This window comes from Crinia signifera, chromosome 3, assembly GCF_055691185.1.
Source record: "Crinia signifera chromosome 3, ASM5569118v1, whole genome shotgun sequence".
NCBI lineage: Eukaryota > Metazoa > Chordata > Amphibia > Anura > Myobatrachidae > Crinia > Crinia signifera.
In genome coordinates, this window is record NC_139219.1 from 299,918,032 (window position 1) to 299,936,603 (window position 18,572).

An 18,572-nucleotide genomic window follows, 5' to 3' on the forward strand; every position below is an offset into this window, starting at 1 on the left:
AAAAGAAAAAGCTGAATCATACGTTTTGTTATAGACTTGTAGGGAGACTGAGAGGAGAGAGAGGGGAAAGTATTCTATACAAATCTGAAAAGCAATTTAAAAAAAAAAAAGAAAGGTTTTTGTCAGAGGGATGTGGCCCCAGAACGCACCCCGCTCAGCGAGATTGAAGGAAACCGGTTTTCATTTATTTGACACTGGATTTACATGGTTGCATGGAAAGGCAATGAGATAAATATTCAAGAGAACAATTTCTTTACGCCAACATTTTTTTTTTTTTTTTACAAAAATAATGGTGTTTCTTATGGGCCGGTATATGCAAAAGTCAAACTGATCCAATATGAATAGACATCTTTCAAAAGCCGCAAACACAATTTCTCATCCCCAGCCAGGATTTGGGCTGTGTGAGTTTGCAATCGTAGCCTTGTCAAACATGATGCAAGCTATTGTTTACGGTTATCAGTCGCTGTGGAAGCAACTGTAATATTTCAGCAGTGATTCGTGATAGGCTCCCTAAAGATTGTCTTTTTTTAACCAAAGAATTACTTCTCAGAGAACACGAGCATCAGAAAACCATTACGCCTCGATGCTTATGTTTTCCCCCTGACCACCAGGGGGAGCCATATTACCAACGAGAGGTATCTGCAGGTGGAAAACAAAGAATAGATAATGTGTATAGTCAATAGGATTTTTTTTTTTTGACTGCTAATTAAAATAACGAGGAGTTGGCATTTTCTAAAATATATTCTTAATGTTACCACTCTATGCCTGGTGCGGTGCTACTCTATGGCCAATGCTGCGCCATAGCAGTACATTTTTTGTTGTTGCGCATAAGCAATTTGTTTATTTATTAACGAATTCCGATATTGCCAACATCAGATAATTGATTTGGTGAAGAATCACCGTTCTTTACCGATATGAATTAAATCTACACTAAAATCATAGCAGCTAATCAACATTTTTGCTACATTTTGCCTAGCACTACTCCGACAAGAGGAAATCTTTGCACCTTTCATTAATTTTCTTAAATAAAGTAATTCAAATTTACAGTAAACTTGTGCAACCAATTAAACACTTACTTATCAGCCTTGCACTAGGAAAATAGAAGTGCTGATTGACCACAGTGTTAGGATATAAGGTTTACTATATAAATATGATTTGTGGAAGGAGGAAAACAATTAATGAGGATACATTAATTTATGCCATCGATGCCAAGCTTAAAACGAATAGTTACGTTTTTCCTTTTTCCCCAAGGAGCGGGACATGGAGTATAGCCCTGCCCCTGACACACATGAAGCCCCGCCCCTGTATTTTGATTGGCCCACATGCCAATCAATCAAAGAAAATGGATGACCATCGATATGTAAAAACATGGATGTCATCCATTGAATAGTAATACACTAAATCGATGGCCAGTTGCACTTTTGCCATCGATGGCCAATGCAACAATGGCCATCCCTAAACTCACCTCGAAACTACCTATTCCATGAGGTCCGGCCTGAACAGGTTATTGGTCAATACGTGTATATTAAGTATCTTTGTCCAGGGAGCTGTCAAGTCTTTATATACATAGTGCCTTGCCAGTACCAGTAACTCAATTGCAGCACTGGAAGAATTAAAAGCAAACCTCTGTTTGTACCATATGACTGGCAGTACAATGATACCCGTCCACAGTGCACTTGCCTGTGCTTTACAGAAAACATTTTACCATTATTCGTGTTGTTTGCTCTTTGCAAGTGTAATCCCTACCATGGAACAGGCCCGGTGAGGGCTGTAAGCTGCTCTGGCCCGCTGTCAGCAGCCGTATTGCTTCAAATGACTGCAGTAAGAGGGTTATCCTGGCATTAGACAGAGGCCGTTATGTTCTCGTCTGAATGTGGAAAACAGGCTCCAGGCGACCAGGAATGTAAGACTGAGCAGATTTGATGAGTGTAATTTGTTGGCTGATACAGGCTTGTTTTGCTCCCAAGGAAAAAGGCTCAGTCGGCTTGCATGGGAATGGTAGCAGGTTCCTACCAAAGCAATGACGTTTCCCACTTCCTGATCAGTCTTTCACACATAGGGCTGTACAGGGATTGGAGCAGGGTACTTCTGTATAAAACATGAGCTCACTAACCGTGTTCATCACATGTCTGAGCAGAACATTTCCAGAAGGAATAGAACTTATTGCAGTGTGTGGTGCACCAAGGAACACGATGATTTACCACAGGAATAGGAGGTTACTGCAATAGGTGGTGCACCAAGGAACACAATGTATTACCACAGGAATAGGTTACTGCAATAGGTGGTGCACCAAAGGGCAGGATGTATTACCAAAGGAATAGAAGGTTATTGCAGTACATGGTGCACCAAAGAGCAGGACTTTTTGTCACAGGAATAGCGGTTACTGCAGTGAGTTGTGCACCAAGGGGCAGGAACTATCACAGGAATAGCGGTTACTGCAGTGAGTGGTGTACCAAGGGGCAGGAACTATCACAGGAATAGAGGTTAGTGCAGTGAGTGGTGCACCAAGGGGCAGGAACTATCACAGGAATAGGAGGTTACTGCAGTGAGTTGTGCACCAAGGGACAGGAACTATCACAGGAATAGAGGTTACTGCAGTGAGTGGTGCACTAAGGGGCAGGAACTATCACAGGAATAGAGGTAAGTGCAGTGAGTGGTGCACCAATGGGAAGGAACTATCACAGGAATAGAGGTTAGTGCAGTGAGTGGTGCACCAAGGGGCAGGAACTATCACAGGAATAGCGGTTACTGCAGTGAGTGGTGCACTAAGGGGCAGGAACTATCACAGGAATAGCGGTTACTGCAGTGAGTGGTGCACTAAGGGGCAGGAACTATCACAGGAATAGGAGGTTACTGCAGTGAGTTGTGCACCAAGGGGCAGGAACTATCACAGGAATAGGAGGTTACTGCAGTGAGTTGTGCACCAAGGGGCAGGAACTATCACAGGAATAGAGGTTACTGCAGTGAGTGGTGCACTAAGGGGCAGGAACTATCACAGGAATAGAGGTTACTGCAGTGAGTGGTGCACTAAGGGGCAGGAACTATCACAGGAATAGAGGTAAGTGCAGTAAGTGGTGCACCAATGGGAAGGAACTATCACAGGAATAGAGGTTAGTGCAGTGAGTGGTGCACCAAGGGGCAGGAACTATCACAGGAATAGCGGTTACTGCAGTGAGTGGTGCACTAAGGGGCAGGAACTATCACAGGAATAGCGGTTACTGCAGTGAGTGGTGCACTAAGGGGCAGGAACTATCACAGGAATAGCGGTTACTGCAGTGAGTGGTGTACCAAGGGGCAGGAAGTATCACAGGACTAGATCTTATATTAACTTTAATATTCTGAGCGACTCACAGCCACTGTGGACTGTTTAAGTAAAATAAACCCTAATGCAATTGATCTACATATCAGAAGTATGTTACTGAACTAAAGGCCCGAATCACACCTGTTTGCTAGGCTGCATATACAAGTACTGCCTTACAAGTACTGCCTTACAAGTATAGCGATCCCTCACAGCTGGAGATCTAAACTGCAATAGCATTTGCTAACACAGCTCTCCAGGCACGGCTGTTACCGGTATCCTACTACCTATATGAGGGGAATATGGTCGCTCCCTAGCATTACCTCTAGTTTTTGTAGCATAAGAGGACCCAACCTTTGTAAATAAAGTCAGGTTCCGTTATTTATTTGCATACACAAGAAACTTATATTTGTACAATATTATTATTAAAATAGGTTTTATTAAATTATTAAAATTTGGATCTGGTTTGTCAGAAACAGCCGTGGATTGTCGAATTCACAGCCGTTTTTCCACAATCCGTGGCAGTTTCTGACAATCCCTGGACTTTCCCACCCTCAAAAGTCCGTATTTTGAATACCAACAGTCGAGTTGCAGTCGAGAGAATCTAAAACGGCCTGGGATTCCAACTGTCGGGACTTTCCGATAGTCGGAATCCCATACTGAATAACCCCCTAATCCATTACCTTATACAAATTGTCATTTCATGGCCAGCATTAATATTGACTTCCTGTCATCCAGCCTTATAAGCCAACATTCTCCTAAGCTACATTTCCTATTAACCTTTTGAAAGCCAAAGGAATTTGTCAAAATAGGTGGGAAATTTGCCAAGCAAACCTTTTTATTATCCCTTTGAGTGCCGATGTTGCTGTGAAAATTCCAGCGTCAAAATATCCGTTAAACATGCCAACTTATTTTTTTGGGTGCAATATTTAAACTAAAATTCAATAAATTGACTTTGTTATATTTGTATTTATTTATACTAAAAGAACAGTCGCTGTGAGCGACGCTGGAATTTTTAGCGGATAGTTTGAGGATCGCTCACAGCAGTGTTTGCAATCAAAGGGTTAATGGCCTTCTTGTACCAGGAGACACCGCCCATTAATACCTTATGCCCAACCACCAGACTATGAGGATAACATACCAGTCTACTAAAAGTAGAGGGGGAAAAAAAACAACTTACCACACTATAGTACATGCATAATATACAGTATGTATAATACACTACATGTATACCATATATATGATACACACACATATACACTATATGGACAAAAAGTATTTGGCCACACATATGAATTATTGAATTCAGCTGTTTCAATCAGACCCGTTGCCACAGCAGTAAAAAAAAAAAAAAAAAATCAAGCACCTAGGCATGAGGTGGCCATTCGCAAACATTTGTGGTTGATAAAACGGTTCGTGAAATTTCATCCCTGCTGGAAATTCCACGGTCAACTGTAAGTGATATCAAAATTCAACTGGCATTAATGTAAGCATACAAACTGTGTGGTAGGAGCTAATGGAATGGGTTTCTATTGCTGAGCAGCTGCATGCAAGCCTCACATCACCAGTGTGTAAAGAACGCAAACACTTGAATGTAGAGCAGTGGAAACGTGTTCTGTGGAGTGACGAATCAAGAGTCTCTGTTCTCTGGCAGTCAGGCGGGCGAGTCTGGGTTTGGCAGATGCTGGGAGAACATTACCTGCCTGACTGCGTTATGCCAACTGTGAAGTCTGGTGGCGGAGGGATAATGGTATGGGGCTGATTTCTGTGGTTTGGGCTAGGCACAAACCATTAAAAAAAAAAAAAAAAAACAGTGAAGGGAAATCTTAATGCTTCAGCATACCAAGACATTTTGGACAATGCTAAGCTTACAACCGGCAACAGTTTGGGGAAGGTCCTTTTCTATTCCATGATAACTGAGCCTCAGTGCACAAAGCAAGGACTATGAAGACATAGATTTACACGTTCAGTGTGGAAGAACTTGAATCGCTCCCATAGAGCCCTGACATAAATCCCATCGAGCACCTTTGGGATGAACTGGAATGGAGACTGCGAGACAGGCCTTCTGGTGCTTGGCCTCATAAATGCTCTACACAATGAATGGGCACAAATTCCCACAGAAACGATACAAAGTCTTGTGGGAACCATTCCAAGAAGAGTTAGCTACAAAAGGGGGACCAACACCACATTGTATATGTATTTGAATGCAATGTTATTACAGACCTTATTGGTGTAATGGTCAGGCGTCCGAATACTTTTGTCCATATAGTGTATAATACAGTGCATTTCCATCTACTAAACATCATTAAATTAGTTGATTTAATGTACAACATAAAATGATAAAAAGTATCATCTGAACAGCAATATACGTCAATATACAATACAAGTCCGTGAGTCACACCATTAGTATCTAGGCTATTCTATAGCACTTATACCAGTGAATGGCTGATGCTTGGTTAGTAATGCGGGCATTAATGGGACAGATCCTAAAGCAATGGATTGCCACAGCACATCACCACACGACTACAGGCGTTACCAGAGGAGAGTGTGTGGGGGTAGGCAGGGTCTCCGATGCATCTTCTTCAATAATGTCCTAAGCAACACAATAATGTGCACAGGCTGAAAAGGCTTCCCCCACAGTCACAAACAATACCCCGCAAACACTCAGCACTGTCACACAGTGTGAGAAGAAAAACAAAAAAAATCCCAGCTACAGTATTCCATTCTAAAAGGGGGGGGGGAACTACACCTGTGAATAAAAACTGGTAACATAAAGGTCTGCTGTTAATTGGGTAACAAGTTGCAGTAGCGACACCTAGTGGACCAGTCAAAGACCCAAATGAAGTGGCCTCAATTCCCCAGGAACCAATAACTCATGAATATTAGTCACTGACATCACTGGTTCCCAGAAATCCTTGGATGGATCACCGTATCAGCTCTGCTTCACCGCTCAAGATATGCCAAGGTCACATGATCTAAGGTAAATTGGTCTCTATGGGGGACATACAACTGCAACACTGACAAAGTATTAAGAACAATATACAGGTATCCACACACATCTAGCCTCCTTTATCGTTAAACATTTGCATAAAAAAAATAAAAAAAATACTAAGTTATGCCGTTTTCCAGGAAAACACGGTCTCATTCCATTTCTAATGCAGCTGCCATAGATATGAAGTATATCATTTTAATCAGCAGAAGTGGATTGTGCGTCCTATTTATTTAGCAAATATATTTTAAAGGAAAAAGTTGCCAAAAAAAAAAAAAAAGACACCCGGCACAGTCACAGTTATGTATAACGCAAATATTATGGCATGGAGGATAGCTGGATGTGGACACATCTGTATAGCACTTGCATAGGTTATGGTTTGTGTGTTATCCTGAAAACAGGGTATAATTTTTCACAGAACTGAAGTAGCTATATTTAACATGCCAACTCCAGTAAGTGGCTCAACCCTGTGGCGCTACTCTAAAGAAGTGCTACGTGCCAAAAAAATTGCCACTTAAAAACCTATATATTTACTTAGTCTTACTCAGTATAACGTGCCCATATTTAAAGTCTTGCATAAATATAGCACCCACCTACGATCATGTACTGATCTTTTACAGATCTTATGGGGCCTCCACACATAGCGGTGTGTGTAGATGAGCGTTCTAAGCGATGCTAGATCACTCAGCACACATCGCTGCACAGCCATGTGCGTTGAGCGCTCTGTCAGGGCCAGTGTTCTCCGGTGAGAACACTGGCCCAACCAATTAATAACCAGCGCACTGGTAATTAATTGATGGAATATAGAGACGTGCGGAGCCACGCATAGCTATTGCTCCTACACACACAGTGATATAGGGGCATTTTCTGAGCAATGTAGTCAAATAAGTAACATCGCTCAGAAAATGCCTGTATATCGCTGTGTGTGTAGGGCCCAATAGGGGTTACCATAACTGCAACCTTCTACATTGAACAATACCCACTCAGACAGGGGTGGTACTTGTTAAACAGGAAGTAACACAAGAGAAATTGTTTCCCGTTCCCCGGTTAGTGCCCTGTGAATGCCTCTCAATACTTACTAGGCCAGTGGTCTGATCTCTGGAAATACTGGTTTTTACAGGTGGACGTGAGATGGGATGCTGGGAGTTTGGATAGTAATATCTTGGCACGTAAACATGAGGTGCAAAGAATGGCTATGGGAAAACAAAAACAAACAGCATGCAGGAATAAAAAATAAAGGGTACATATGAGAAATAAAAAACACAACTTGATGCAAAGAAAATGATGATGGGAAATGAAGCTTAACTGGGGAAATAATTATCATTGATGCATTCAAATAAAATTATAAAAAAGTATTTAAAAAAAAAAAAGGAGACACCCAAATTGTACGGACACAGATCTTAATGTACCGCATGAATTCTCCCCCCTGAAACAAAGTAAGGATGCCCATGCATCTAATCTTTAATGTGGCAATTCCACGTTCTACTCAAGCTGTGTTCGGCGTATCGGAGAAACCCAACAGGTAACTGTTAGACAATGGGAAGGTTGAGTGGTAGTTTGCTTTGTATCGTTGTGAAGTGCAGACCCTCAGGCTAAAATCCTATTAAATATACAAATTTTAATCTCTTAAAACGAGTTAATCTTTTAGTCTGGAAAGTAGGAAGAGAGATGTAGCGCTAGATTTTATTTCATCTTGTATTTATAAAATAGAAATATATACTGCAGTGATAGCATTGCCCTCTATCTCCTCTTAAAGCCTAAAGGTGCCCACACACTAGAATGATTTTTGGGCCGATTGGCCGATTTCCGAAAAATCGGCCGATAAATCATCCGATGTTTACTGATAATCGGTCGAAAATCGGCCGATTTTGGGTCTGATGCGCACTCCCGTGGATCTTTAGCTGAATCTTCTGATCTTACATGCTGCACAAAAGATCAGAAGATTTAACAAAAGATCCATAGGAACGCACACGGGATCTTAAGAAAAATCTTTGGTAAAGACGTGCGCTTGCTTGAAATCTTTGGTCCAGGACGGACTAAAGATTTCAAGGCTAATTTATGCGCACATCTTACGATCGCAGATCTTTCTAGTGTGTGGGCACCTTAAGACAGGCATGTCCAAACTATGGCCCTCCAGCTGTGAAACTACAAGTCCCATCTTGACTTGCCACGGTTTTGCTATTAGGGAATGCTACAACTGTAGCAAGGCATGCTGGGATGTGTAGTTTCACAACAGCAGGAGGGCCACATTTTGGACATGCCTGGCCTAAGATAATGAAGTCTGACCCTAGAAATGTTGGGACCTCTTGCTAGAGGGAGTTGAGGAAATGGGTCAGACCTGCCATAAAATTAGATAACCGTGATGCTCCATAATTTACTATAGAGCAGTGGTAGTCAACCCTAGCCCTCGAGAGCTACCAACAGTTCACATTTTTCAGAAAACCTAGCTGCTGCACAGCTGCACTCATTAATCACTGACACATTTTAAAAGATCCACAGATGGAGCTAATTAGCTCACTTGTGATTCTGTGAGGAGACCTGCAAAACATGCACTGTTGGTAGCTCTCGAGGACTAGGGTTGGCTACCCCAGCTATAGAGTATCAACGAAATTTAGTTACTAAGACATCAGATGTCTGCAAAAAGGTGCATTTCGACTCTGTGAACAGGCTGGCATCAATTTATAACTAGTCCCACACTGAACATTCGGAAGAGGTGTAAGGCTGCCAGGGCATTTAGACATAACAGCCACCACGTAGAGTGTGAGAACGAAGTTGCCAGAGTGGCGGTTCCTCAGCATCTGCACATTAAAGCAAGTTAATTTCCTTCACATTTGTAAAACATATATAGTAGCACATAAATTCTGTATGAGCCGCTGAAGTCCGATAATAAACAGCGGCGATCTAGACAGACAAGGGAAAAAACTAAGTAAAATAAACACACAAAGCCAGAGTTACTAAATCATAGTGAAGAAACAAATGTATCTAATTATGTTTTCCATTTCATTTTTCTTTGGGTTTTATTTATGAGCTTTGGCATGCCATAGACTTAGAAACACGTTACCAACAATGTTTAGTGCACTTGAACAGGTCTCAGCCATAATCCCACCGCTGCCACCAACATGAGAGATAAGTATTGAAGACATGGGCACAGGGTAAGCAGTGTTTGCGACTTTTATTACCACAGCGGACTTGGGAAAGGCCTAAATGCAGCTAAACAGGGAAGACCTACCGTAACGGGGACATTTAATTTCCTGAACTGAGGTATAAAAGTACTTACCCGATTGTAGAATGGATGCTGAGGACCAGTCATACCGCTATAGTAACTGCTGGGAGGCTGTGGAGACATAACGCCGGCAGGGAACGGCCCATTGAATGAGGAGGAGGAGCAGACAGAGGGCGGTTGGCTAAACACAGATGTTGCCCTGGGTGGAGCTTCTTGCAAAGGCAAGGTAGGATATGTGAAGCCCCCGATATTCATCTGGTCACGGGCAGCACGCACGTCTGGGAAAAAAAAGAACATGCTCCATTACTAGGAGTGTGCAGGAGGTATGGCTACGTCACACGTCATAGATAAATCGGGGGATGATTGTGTGTTCTGGACAGGTTACACGTGGCCAATCAGCTTACACAAGTATAGAAGTCTTACAGAAGATGGCAAATCTCAGGAGCCCGGGCGCGGTGGTTGCCCACGGTGTAAGGTAATTACAATGTTATAAACGTATATGTTTGTAATGAGTTGGTCCACAATATCATGGGCAAAACAAGAACATCTAGGCTAGGCTAGGCCAACCTGTGGCTCTCCAGCTGTTGTGAACTACGAAGTCCAGCATGCTTTGCCAGTGTTTCGCTAAAAGGGAATGCTAAAATTGTGGCAGGGCATGCTGGGATGTGTAGTCTCACAGCAGCTGGAGAGCCACAGGTTAGCCAGGCATGATCAAACTATGTCCCTCCAGCTGTTGTGAAACTACATGTCCCATCCTGCCTTTCCACAGTTTGGCTATTAGGGAATGCTAAAACTATGGCAAGGCATGCTGGGATGTGTATTTTCACAACAGCTGGAGGCCCACAGTTTGGACATGCCTGTATTACACCCTATCAGTCCAATAATTTCATCCACATACATCATGTGATGTTTCAAAAGCAACGGCTAGTGGATTGTTTTGAAAGAATTCTCATTTACCACAAAGCAGTATGGCACATTCCTTTGCTATATCGGGGCGGATGTATTAAGCCTGTAATGTGATAAAGTAGTGATAAAGTAGAAGGTGATAATGCACCAGCCAATCAGCTGTGTATGATAATGATAATTAGGAGTTGATTGGCTGGTGCGTTATCACCGCCCACTTTATCCGGCTTAATACATCTGCCCCAGCGTTCACTAAATTTCTATTTACCTGCAATGATTTCCCGTAGTTTTGGATCCAAATTAACTGTACATGGTAAGAAAGTCTTAACGTCCCTAGCCACAAGCACTGGCGTCCTGGATGACAGGAAGACTTCAAAGCTTCTAATGTCGCCATCAATTTCAAGTAACGGTTCCACGTCTTTTGTGGTGGGGATATTTTTTGAAATTCTGTAGAAAATAAAATATATACTGGTATGAATCATCTAGGTAAATCCAATCTAAAAATCATAAAACGAGATTGTTTTTCAGTCAGGAGATCCATATGTAGTTACATACATAAGCTATTCTTTCATTAAAAGGGTTTGTGCTGCAGTAACATGCAAAACTAATTCCACACAATGTCACGTGTGCAAGCTGGGGCCACACTCCATGTAAACGGCGTGTGCGGCGACTCCTGAACCCTGCCCTGTGCCATGAGGCTTTTTGGTTTTAATGTGGGTCACAACAAACAACACTTTCTGGTTCAAAATGAAAAAAACACCACCAACTACACAATGATCCCACTGACCCAGGGCTGGGCAACACCGGCCCTCCAGATGTTGATGAACTACACATCCCAGGATGCTTTGCATTAGTTTTGCTATGTGGCTATGCTGAAACTGATGCAAGGCATGCTGGGATGTAAAGTTCATCAACATCTGGAGGGCCGGTGTTGCCCAGCCCTGTACTGACCACTGTTCCAGTAAGATTGCGATGTGTCCAGTGCTGCAGGCAAATGAGCGATTGCAGGCAGTAGTAACATCAATGAAAACATATTAGTCACAGACACATATGGAAAGGAATGAAGTAAAACTGGTTGGATGTGGCATGATTTGTCGACCAGGATCATGTGGATATTCATACCTCACATGGAGGCAGCAGCTGCTGCTCCTCCAGACCATGGTGGTCGTGTGCAGTACACTTCCGGCCAGACGCCCGATGCTCCAGCGTTCCAGTGAGTATTAAACCTCCGATCCTTAACTCTAATCCCTACCGCTAAGCCTTCCACTCACAATAAAACCCTAACCAACATCTGCATCATAACCCGCCCTGAGGAGGTGCCTGTTGACCATCTAACCTAATACCATCTAGTCCACAGCAAAATAGATGGTTTGCAAAACCAATCCCTGCTAGAAGCAAAGGAAACACCTGCAAGCCAGTGTACTTATACCTACCTCCAAGTCCGCAAAGTCCGTGACTGAGCCAACATGCCCTGAGTGAAATTTGCTTACGTGCCCAGTTACAGCCAGCATATATGGGGATGTATCCAAAATGCTTTGCAAATGGGATAACGCTTAACTCTGTATTAACATCATAATATCAAATAAAGCTGAGTAACGCCTATAAGTGATGCTTTGGACTTATCCTTAACCAGCTCTATCCCCGCATTACTGTGTCTGTTGATGTCAGTAAAACATTGAGCTGGTCAAACACTACTGCAATCTCTTGCAGCAGTGTATGGCCTGCCGATCCTGCGCGGGACCTTCCCGGGCGGCACGGTTGCATGCGGTCCTTTCACATGTGATGGATGGCATGCAACCCCTATTCCCTGCCGCTGTGAGGAGTGTCAGAGGTCTGAACTCTGACTCAGGTGAGATGTGCACGGGACAACGCATCAGACCGGAGGGGACATCATAAGCACCTGATTTAGGACGATTTCTCGGGAACGGGTGAGATCGGCCCAAATTGCGGTAGTGTATTCCATTACAATGACTTCAGTGCCAAAAATGAAAGCATCCTTACTGGAAGCTTCAAACTAAACCTGTAACCAGTGGAGGCTCCAGAGAGGTGGGGAGTTATACCACCTGCCAATGAGTCAGTTTGGAATGGCAGTGGGTGTGGCTCCCCTATTTGAAATTTGGACATTGCTGCAGCCCCTCCTCTGGAACCGCCACCGCATCTAACAGTTTTACTGCTGCTATATTACATGACGATGATATATGTCCTATAGCCGTAAGTAAACATCCATAGGCAGCTGCACGTAACTCAGGCACCAAAATCCTTGTGTGGAGACCATTGAACTAGGATTACACCTGTCACTTCCATTGAACGTTTCCATGTTCTAGAAATTCTAAAGAGGGGTTTGAATAGTGGATGAAACAGACCCCATGGCTGCAGTAGATTCATGTAGATGCTTTAATCAGCAAACATATTGTGTAAACAGATGCCCGATTCCACACAAATATTGTTCAGCACATGCACATACTTGGAGAAAAAAATGGAACAGATCGTGCCCAATACATGGGCTACCGAGGCACAGAAATGAGCAACAGTAGAAATGAAAAATTAAAGAATATTTAACAAGTTTATGAGCAATAAGCTGTAATGTTTATCGCTAAACCAGTAAATCCAACTTTAACTGCCTGGCAATAACATCCACAGAAGAGCAAAACCAATATAGATGGCTGCAAAAATGTGCAGAGCAAGCAGCGCACTTGTGCTGACTCCGTCCAATTCGCGCTGTTACAGAACGGGGGTCACTTGGTATTGCCGAGCAAACACAAGGCTATTAAAGAAAAACCGCTCTTCGTCGGAGTAGTAATGATCAGTCCTCTACGGCTTTCTGACGATCAGAGCCCAAACACTACAATTAGCTTTCCTGCTGTGTATATAACTGTATAGGGGCTCAAAGCAGTGCTGGAGGCAGGCAGAAGATGTGCACAAAATATACAATGAACAGTATATGATGTTCTATAGGTCTGACTTAAATCAGGTGAGAACAGTAGTATATGTGCCTGGTTTGTACCAGGAGAGAACAGTAGTATATGTGCCTGGTTTGTACCAGGAGAGAACAGTAGTATATGTGCCTGGTTTACACAAGGAGAAAAATGCAGTCTGTGTGCCCAGTTTGTGCCAGGAGAGAACAGTAGTATATGTGCCCGGTATGTCCCAGGAGAGAACAGTAGTATATGTGCCCGGTTTGTACCAGGAGAGAACAGTAGTATATGTGCCCAGTTTGTGCCAGGAGAGAACAGTAGTATATGTGCCCAGTTTATGCCAGGAGAGAACAGTAGTATATGTGCCCGGTTTGTACCAGAAGAGAACAGTAGTATATGTGCCTGGTTTGTACCAGGAGAGAACAGTAGTATATGTGCCTGGTTTACACAAGGAGAAAAATGCAGTCTGTGTGCCCAGTTTGTGCCAGGAGAGAACAGTAGTATATGTGCCCGGTATGTCCCAGGAGAGAACAGTAGTATATGTGCCCGGTTTGTACCAGGAGAGAACAGTAGTATATGTGCCCAGTTTATGCCAGGAGAAAACAGTAGTATATGTGCCCGGTTTGTACCAGTAGAGAACAGTAGTATATGTGCCCGGTTTGTCCCAGGAGAGAACAGTAGTATATGTGCCCGGTTTGTACCAGTAGAGAACAGTAGTATATGTGCCCGGTTTGTCCCAGGAGAGAACAGTAGTATATGTGCCCAGTTTGTGCCAGGAGAGAACAGTAGTATATGTGCCCGGTTTGTACCAGGAGAGAACAGTAGTATATGTGCCCAGTTTATGCCAGGAGAGAACAGTAGTATATGTGCCCGGTTTGTCCCAGGAGAGAACAGTAGTATATGTGCCCGGTTTGTACCAGGAGAGAACAGTAGTATATGTGCCCAGTTTGTGCCAGGAGAGAACAGTAGTATATGTGCCCAGTTTATGCCAGGAGAGAACAGTAGTATATGTGCCCGGTTTGTACCAGAAGAGAACAGTAGTATATGTGCCCAGTTTGTACCAGGAGAGAACAGTAGTATATGTGCCTGGTTTACACAAGGAGAAAAATGCAGTCTGTGTGCCCAGTTTGTACCAGGAGAGAACAGTAGTATATGTGCCCGGTTTGTCCCAGGAGAGAACAGTAGTATATGTGCCCGGTTTGTACCAGGAGAGAACAGTAGTATATGTGCCCAGTTTATGCCAGGAGAGAACATTAGTATATGTGCCCAGTTTGTACCAGAAGAGAACAGTAGTATATGTGCCCGGTTTGTACCAGGAGAGAACAGTAGTATATGTGCCCGGTTTGTACCAGGAGAGAACAGTAGTATATGTGCCCAGTTTGTACCAGAAGAGAACAGTAGTATATGTGCCCGGTTTGTACCAGGAGAGAACAGTAGTATATGTGCCCAGTTTGTACCAGGAGATAACAGTAGTATATGTGCCCGGTTTGTACCAGGAGAGAACAGTAGTATATGTGCCTGGTTTGTACCAGGAGAGAATAGTAGTATATGTGCCCGGTTTGTACCAGGAGAGAACAGTAGTTTATGTGCCCAGTTTGTACCAGAAGAGAACAGTAGTATATGTGCCCAGTTTGTGCCAGAAGAGAACAGTAGTATATGTGCCTGGTTTGTACCAGGAGAGAATAGTAGTATATGTGCCCGGTTTGTACCAGAAGAGAACAGTAGTATATGTGCCCAGTTTGTGCCAGAAGAGAACAGTAGTATATGCGCCCAGTTTGTACCAGAAGAGAACAGTAGTATATGCGCCCGGTTTGTACCAGGAGAGAACAGTAGTATATGTGCCCGGTTTGTACCAGGAGAGAACAGTAGTATATGTGCCCAGTTTGTACCAGGAGATAACAGTAGTATATGTGCCCGGTTTGTACCAGGAGAGAACAGTAGTATATGCACCTGTTTCATGCCAGAGGAGAACAGTAATAGTAGAGTATGTGCCGGGTTTATGCCAGGAGAGAATGCAGACACGGATGATAACATGGGCATTTCCGTTCCTGTTCGCTCTTTCAAAGCCCATTTAATTGAATATAGTGGTAGGAAGAGAATATAAAGTATTTTCCCATCTGGCATCGGAAATGCACCAAATCCAAAAGAGATAAGACGTCAAAGACTGGAATGAAAGCCCCAGCTGACGAGGCACATGAAGCGTATTAGCTTTCCTCTAATACCAGCCCTGCTAAAACCTGTTAGTACAAAGCACAATACAACCATTGTTGATAGGGGACAAAAATGAACTGATTTAAGGAGGTCAAACGTCTAAGCAGTCCGCAGAAATTAAGAGCCATAAAGTAGGAAAATATGTACAAGTACACAAACCATTACACTAAACGTGTAAGTCTTTAAGTCTCTCTGATAAGGGATTTTCTGCCATTTGGAGCACTATGCCTGAAATCTTCCGACACGTGTTAGCATAAATTCCTCAAGTCTAATGATTAATTTGGGGGCAGGAAATGCTGTACGCTGAGAATACTTTATAAATTCATATTTGCATTTATTAGCCTGATTAGGCGCGGCCCTGCAGCTTATTAGGCCGATAAAACAAAACAGCAGCCATATTGTTGAGGTACAGTGGGCCCAGGGTACAAATTACCATTGCTGGACATTATTTTCTCCATACAAAACCCCTATTTTATGGTCTTTCCCTAGGAAAGTTTCCCCAAACGCAGCCATTACAGTCCATGTTTTAAGGGTATCCCTAAATTAAATCGTCTGAGGTACTAATTGAGTCACATGTGCTCAAACATGGATAAACCTGGACTGCCATGGTGGAGTCTTGAAACCTCCGCCCTGGGGCTGGATTCAGAGACGTACACAAATGTATTTACAACTGCCACGGCTAAGGTGCGAAAATACGCTAAAGATGTAAATGCATTGAGAAGCCCGCTGGCGGCGTCACCGATCCAAACCATGGTGTACCAATAAGCAGAGTCGTCGCACTCCGATCAACTCCATAAGTAACCCTAGGAATTTGCAGAATGGTCCCAGGAACGGAGATGCGGGCACCATGTTTTGTGTGCAGGAAATAGCAGTTGCAAGGTGAGACACTTATGAAAACAGCTACAATGCGCCTGCAATAAGGACACGTGCAGTCAGCCAACTCTACGCTTACAATGCGACAATATAATACAGAGCTCCAGACACACAAGTGACACGTGGCATATAGACCACATGAAGTCTCTTTACTTTCAACAGTCACGTCAGACATAAATGAGTACATACTACAAGTCCTAAAACTAAATAAATGTAAGGCTTTTTTATTTTTGTGACCCACTGAGGTCAGAAAAATTAAATTCTAGAGAAGTTTCCTGTTCTCACGATCGTGGACGCGAAACCACATAGGACTGAACTTATCACATATTTTGGTAATTTTGGGGGGCAGTAAAAAAAAAATACACTCTACAATGCAAATACCCTGTAGAACGGGACATTCTGTCGCAAAGTAGAATTTGTAGTATGTAACCTTACTCATCCCTGCGTGAGATTAGGGTCTCAACAAGACCCCTCCAACTGTTAAAAATAAATAAAAGTTCAATTATACTGTGACAAAACTCCAAGGGCAGGATGTACGAACACTAACATGATAATATTGTCATCGTGCATATCGCTGAATAATATCACAGTGTGTACCCAGCTTAACACTGCTGCTCTATGTAAGGGAATTCAAGTGTTTTGTGCACCGGTGACCACTAGATGGCGCCTGAAGATTCATGTTGTTCCATCATTTTTACAGGCTAGTAAATTATTATTAATAATAATAATAATAATATTATTATTATACGCCAGACACATGGTGAGATACGCACTATTTTTCTATTTGATTTTGCTTATAGAAGCAAAATCGAATAGAAAATCGAAAGTTTTTTCTACATTCGATGCAGATCCAATACCAATGCACGCTCCCGTGTAGTCTAAATCGGCAGCCAAGATTATATAGCTGAACTCTAATAGTAGATTGTGCAAATCTAATGAGTTCACTGCAGCATACGATTCGATGTTCACCTCCTGCCTGAAGTCAGTGTTGATCAAATACTGTAGCAAATGGAAATCGAAGAGGAGTAGAAAAAAAATCAGAGCAGGTCGAATAAGCCACATCTAATAGAAATCCAATGGAAATCTGATTCAAACCATGTGTACGCACCATCAGACCTGAAATAACGACTGAATGAAATCCTCCTTTGAATTTACAGTTGGGATGAAAGTTATCTGCGGGCGCTAGCCATGTCTGCTTACATTCGTCAGCTGCAAACACTAATGTATTCCCAAATCTATCCAACTCATCAATCTATCCGAGTGGCCAAACACAGACATCAGCGTAGAGGTCATTATGTTCCTGCAGCTTCCCCAGCTACTATGAATCCAAGTCACAGCATTCTGGAACTTGTAGTTCCACAACTGTGAGTACATATTAAAGTTCTACAACAAAAGGGCGACATCAGCAGGCAGCGAGTTCTGGAACACGGATGTCCTCGGCAGCCACAGATTGCTCCATGTGAGCAAAATCTATTTCAGAACATGCAACACAACATGACAGCAGCCAAGAGGCCATACTGCTGCTCCGCATACGCACAGAAGCTGTATCACAGTATCTACAGGCTACACAGAATGTCATGTGCATATGCTCATTACATAAATTAGCTCTCACCAACAGCTTGCCTTATTAAAAGATGGCTGCAAGGTCGCAAAACAGGCATGGCAGAAGTCCCTGAGTGTCTGCTTTGGAGCCCAGGGCAGACCTAGCCGGCAGAGCTCAGATTGCTTCATCAGGTCACATGAGCTCAGATAAGAAGGGTCATTGTCAATTCAAATCACATTATTATTTTTATTTTTCCATTTGTATACACCGCAGTCTGGCCAGTCATCTCTGTGAAATGGCAATCAGTTAAGGTGCTACATATTAGATGATAAAATAAATTATACGATCGATGATGATATTTTGTGTTTATCGTCTAACGTGTATGCACTATATTGTTAACTATGTGCGCTAAATGTTACTACGGGTAGTTAGTGATATGGTCAGTAGTCTGTTCATGAAGGATGACTGAGGATATCAGTAGCAAGAGCCATGCTGCGAAATGCAGCATATACCCCCCTGCACGACACTGTCCGCATTGGCAAGTGGGAATTCTCTGGCCGACGCCGTCCCCCCCCCCCCCAGATCTCGTCACTCCTAACATCTTTGATCCACATACG

The 18,572-nt window shown here is 43.0% G+C and overlaps 1 protein-coding gene across 4 annotated transcripts in view; it reads right to left on the minus strand.

Annotated features, from left to right (window-relative positions):
- Positions 1-18,572, minus strand: part of KIDINS220 (kinase D interacting substrate 220) — a 104,908-nt gene that overhangs the window by 14,094 nt on the left and 72,242 nt on the right. For 2 of the 4 annotated variants that reach the window (XM_083178521.1, XM_083178522.1), the window contains exons 23-25: positions 10,682-10,860; positions 9,565-9,788; positions 7,367-7,480 (exon numbers count right to left, since the gene is read on the minus strand). In XM_083178521.1, the coding sequence (XP_083034647.1) occupies positions 7,367-7,480; positions 9,565-9,788; positions 10,682-10,860 (517 nt within the window). Of the gene's footprint in view, positions 1-286; positions 5,892-7,366; positions 7,481-9,564; positions 9,789-10,681; positions 10,861-18,572 lie in introns of those variants that run through there. The other 2 variants (XM_083178525.1, XM_083178523.1) reach the window with 2 other exon arrangements.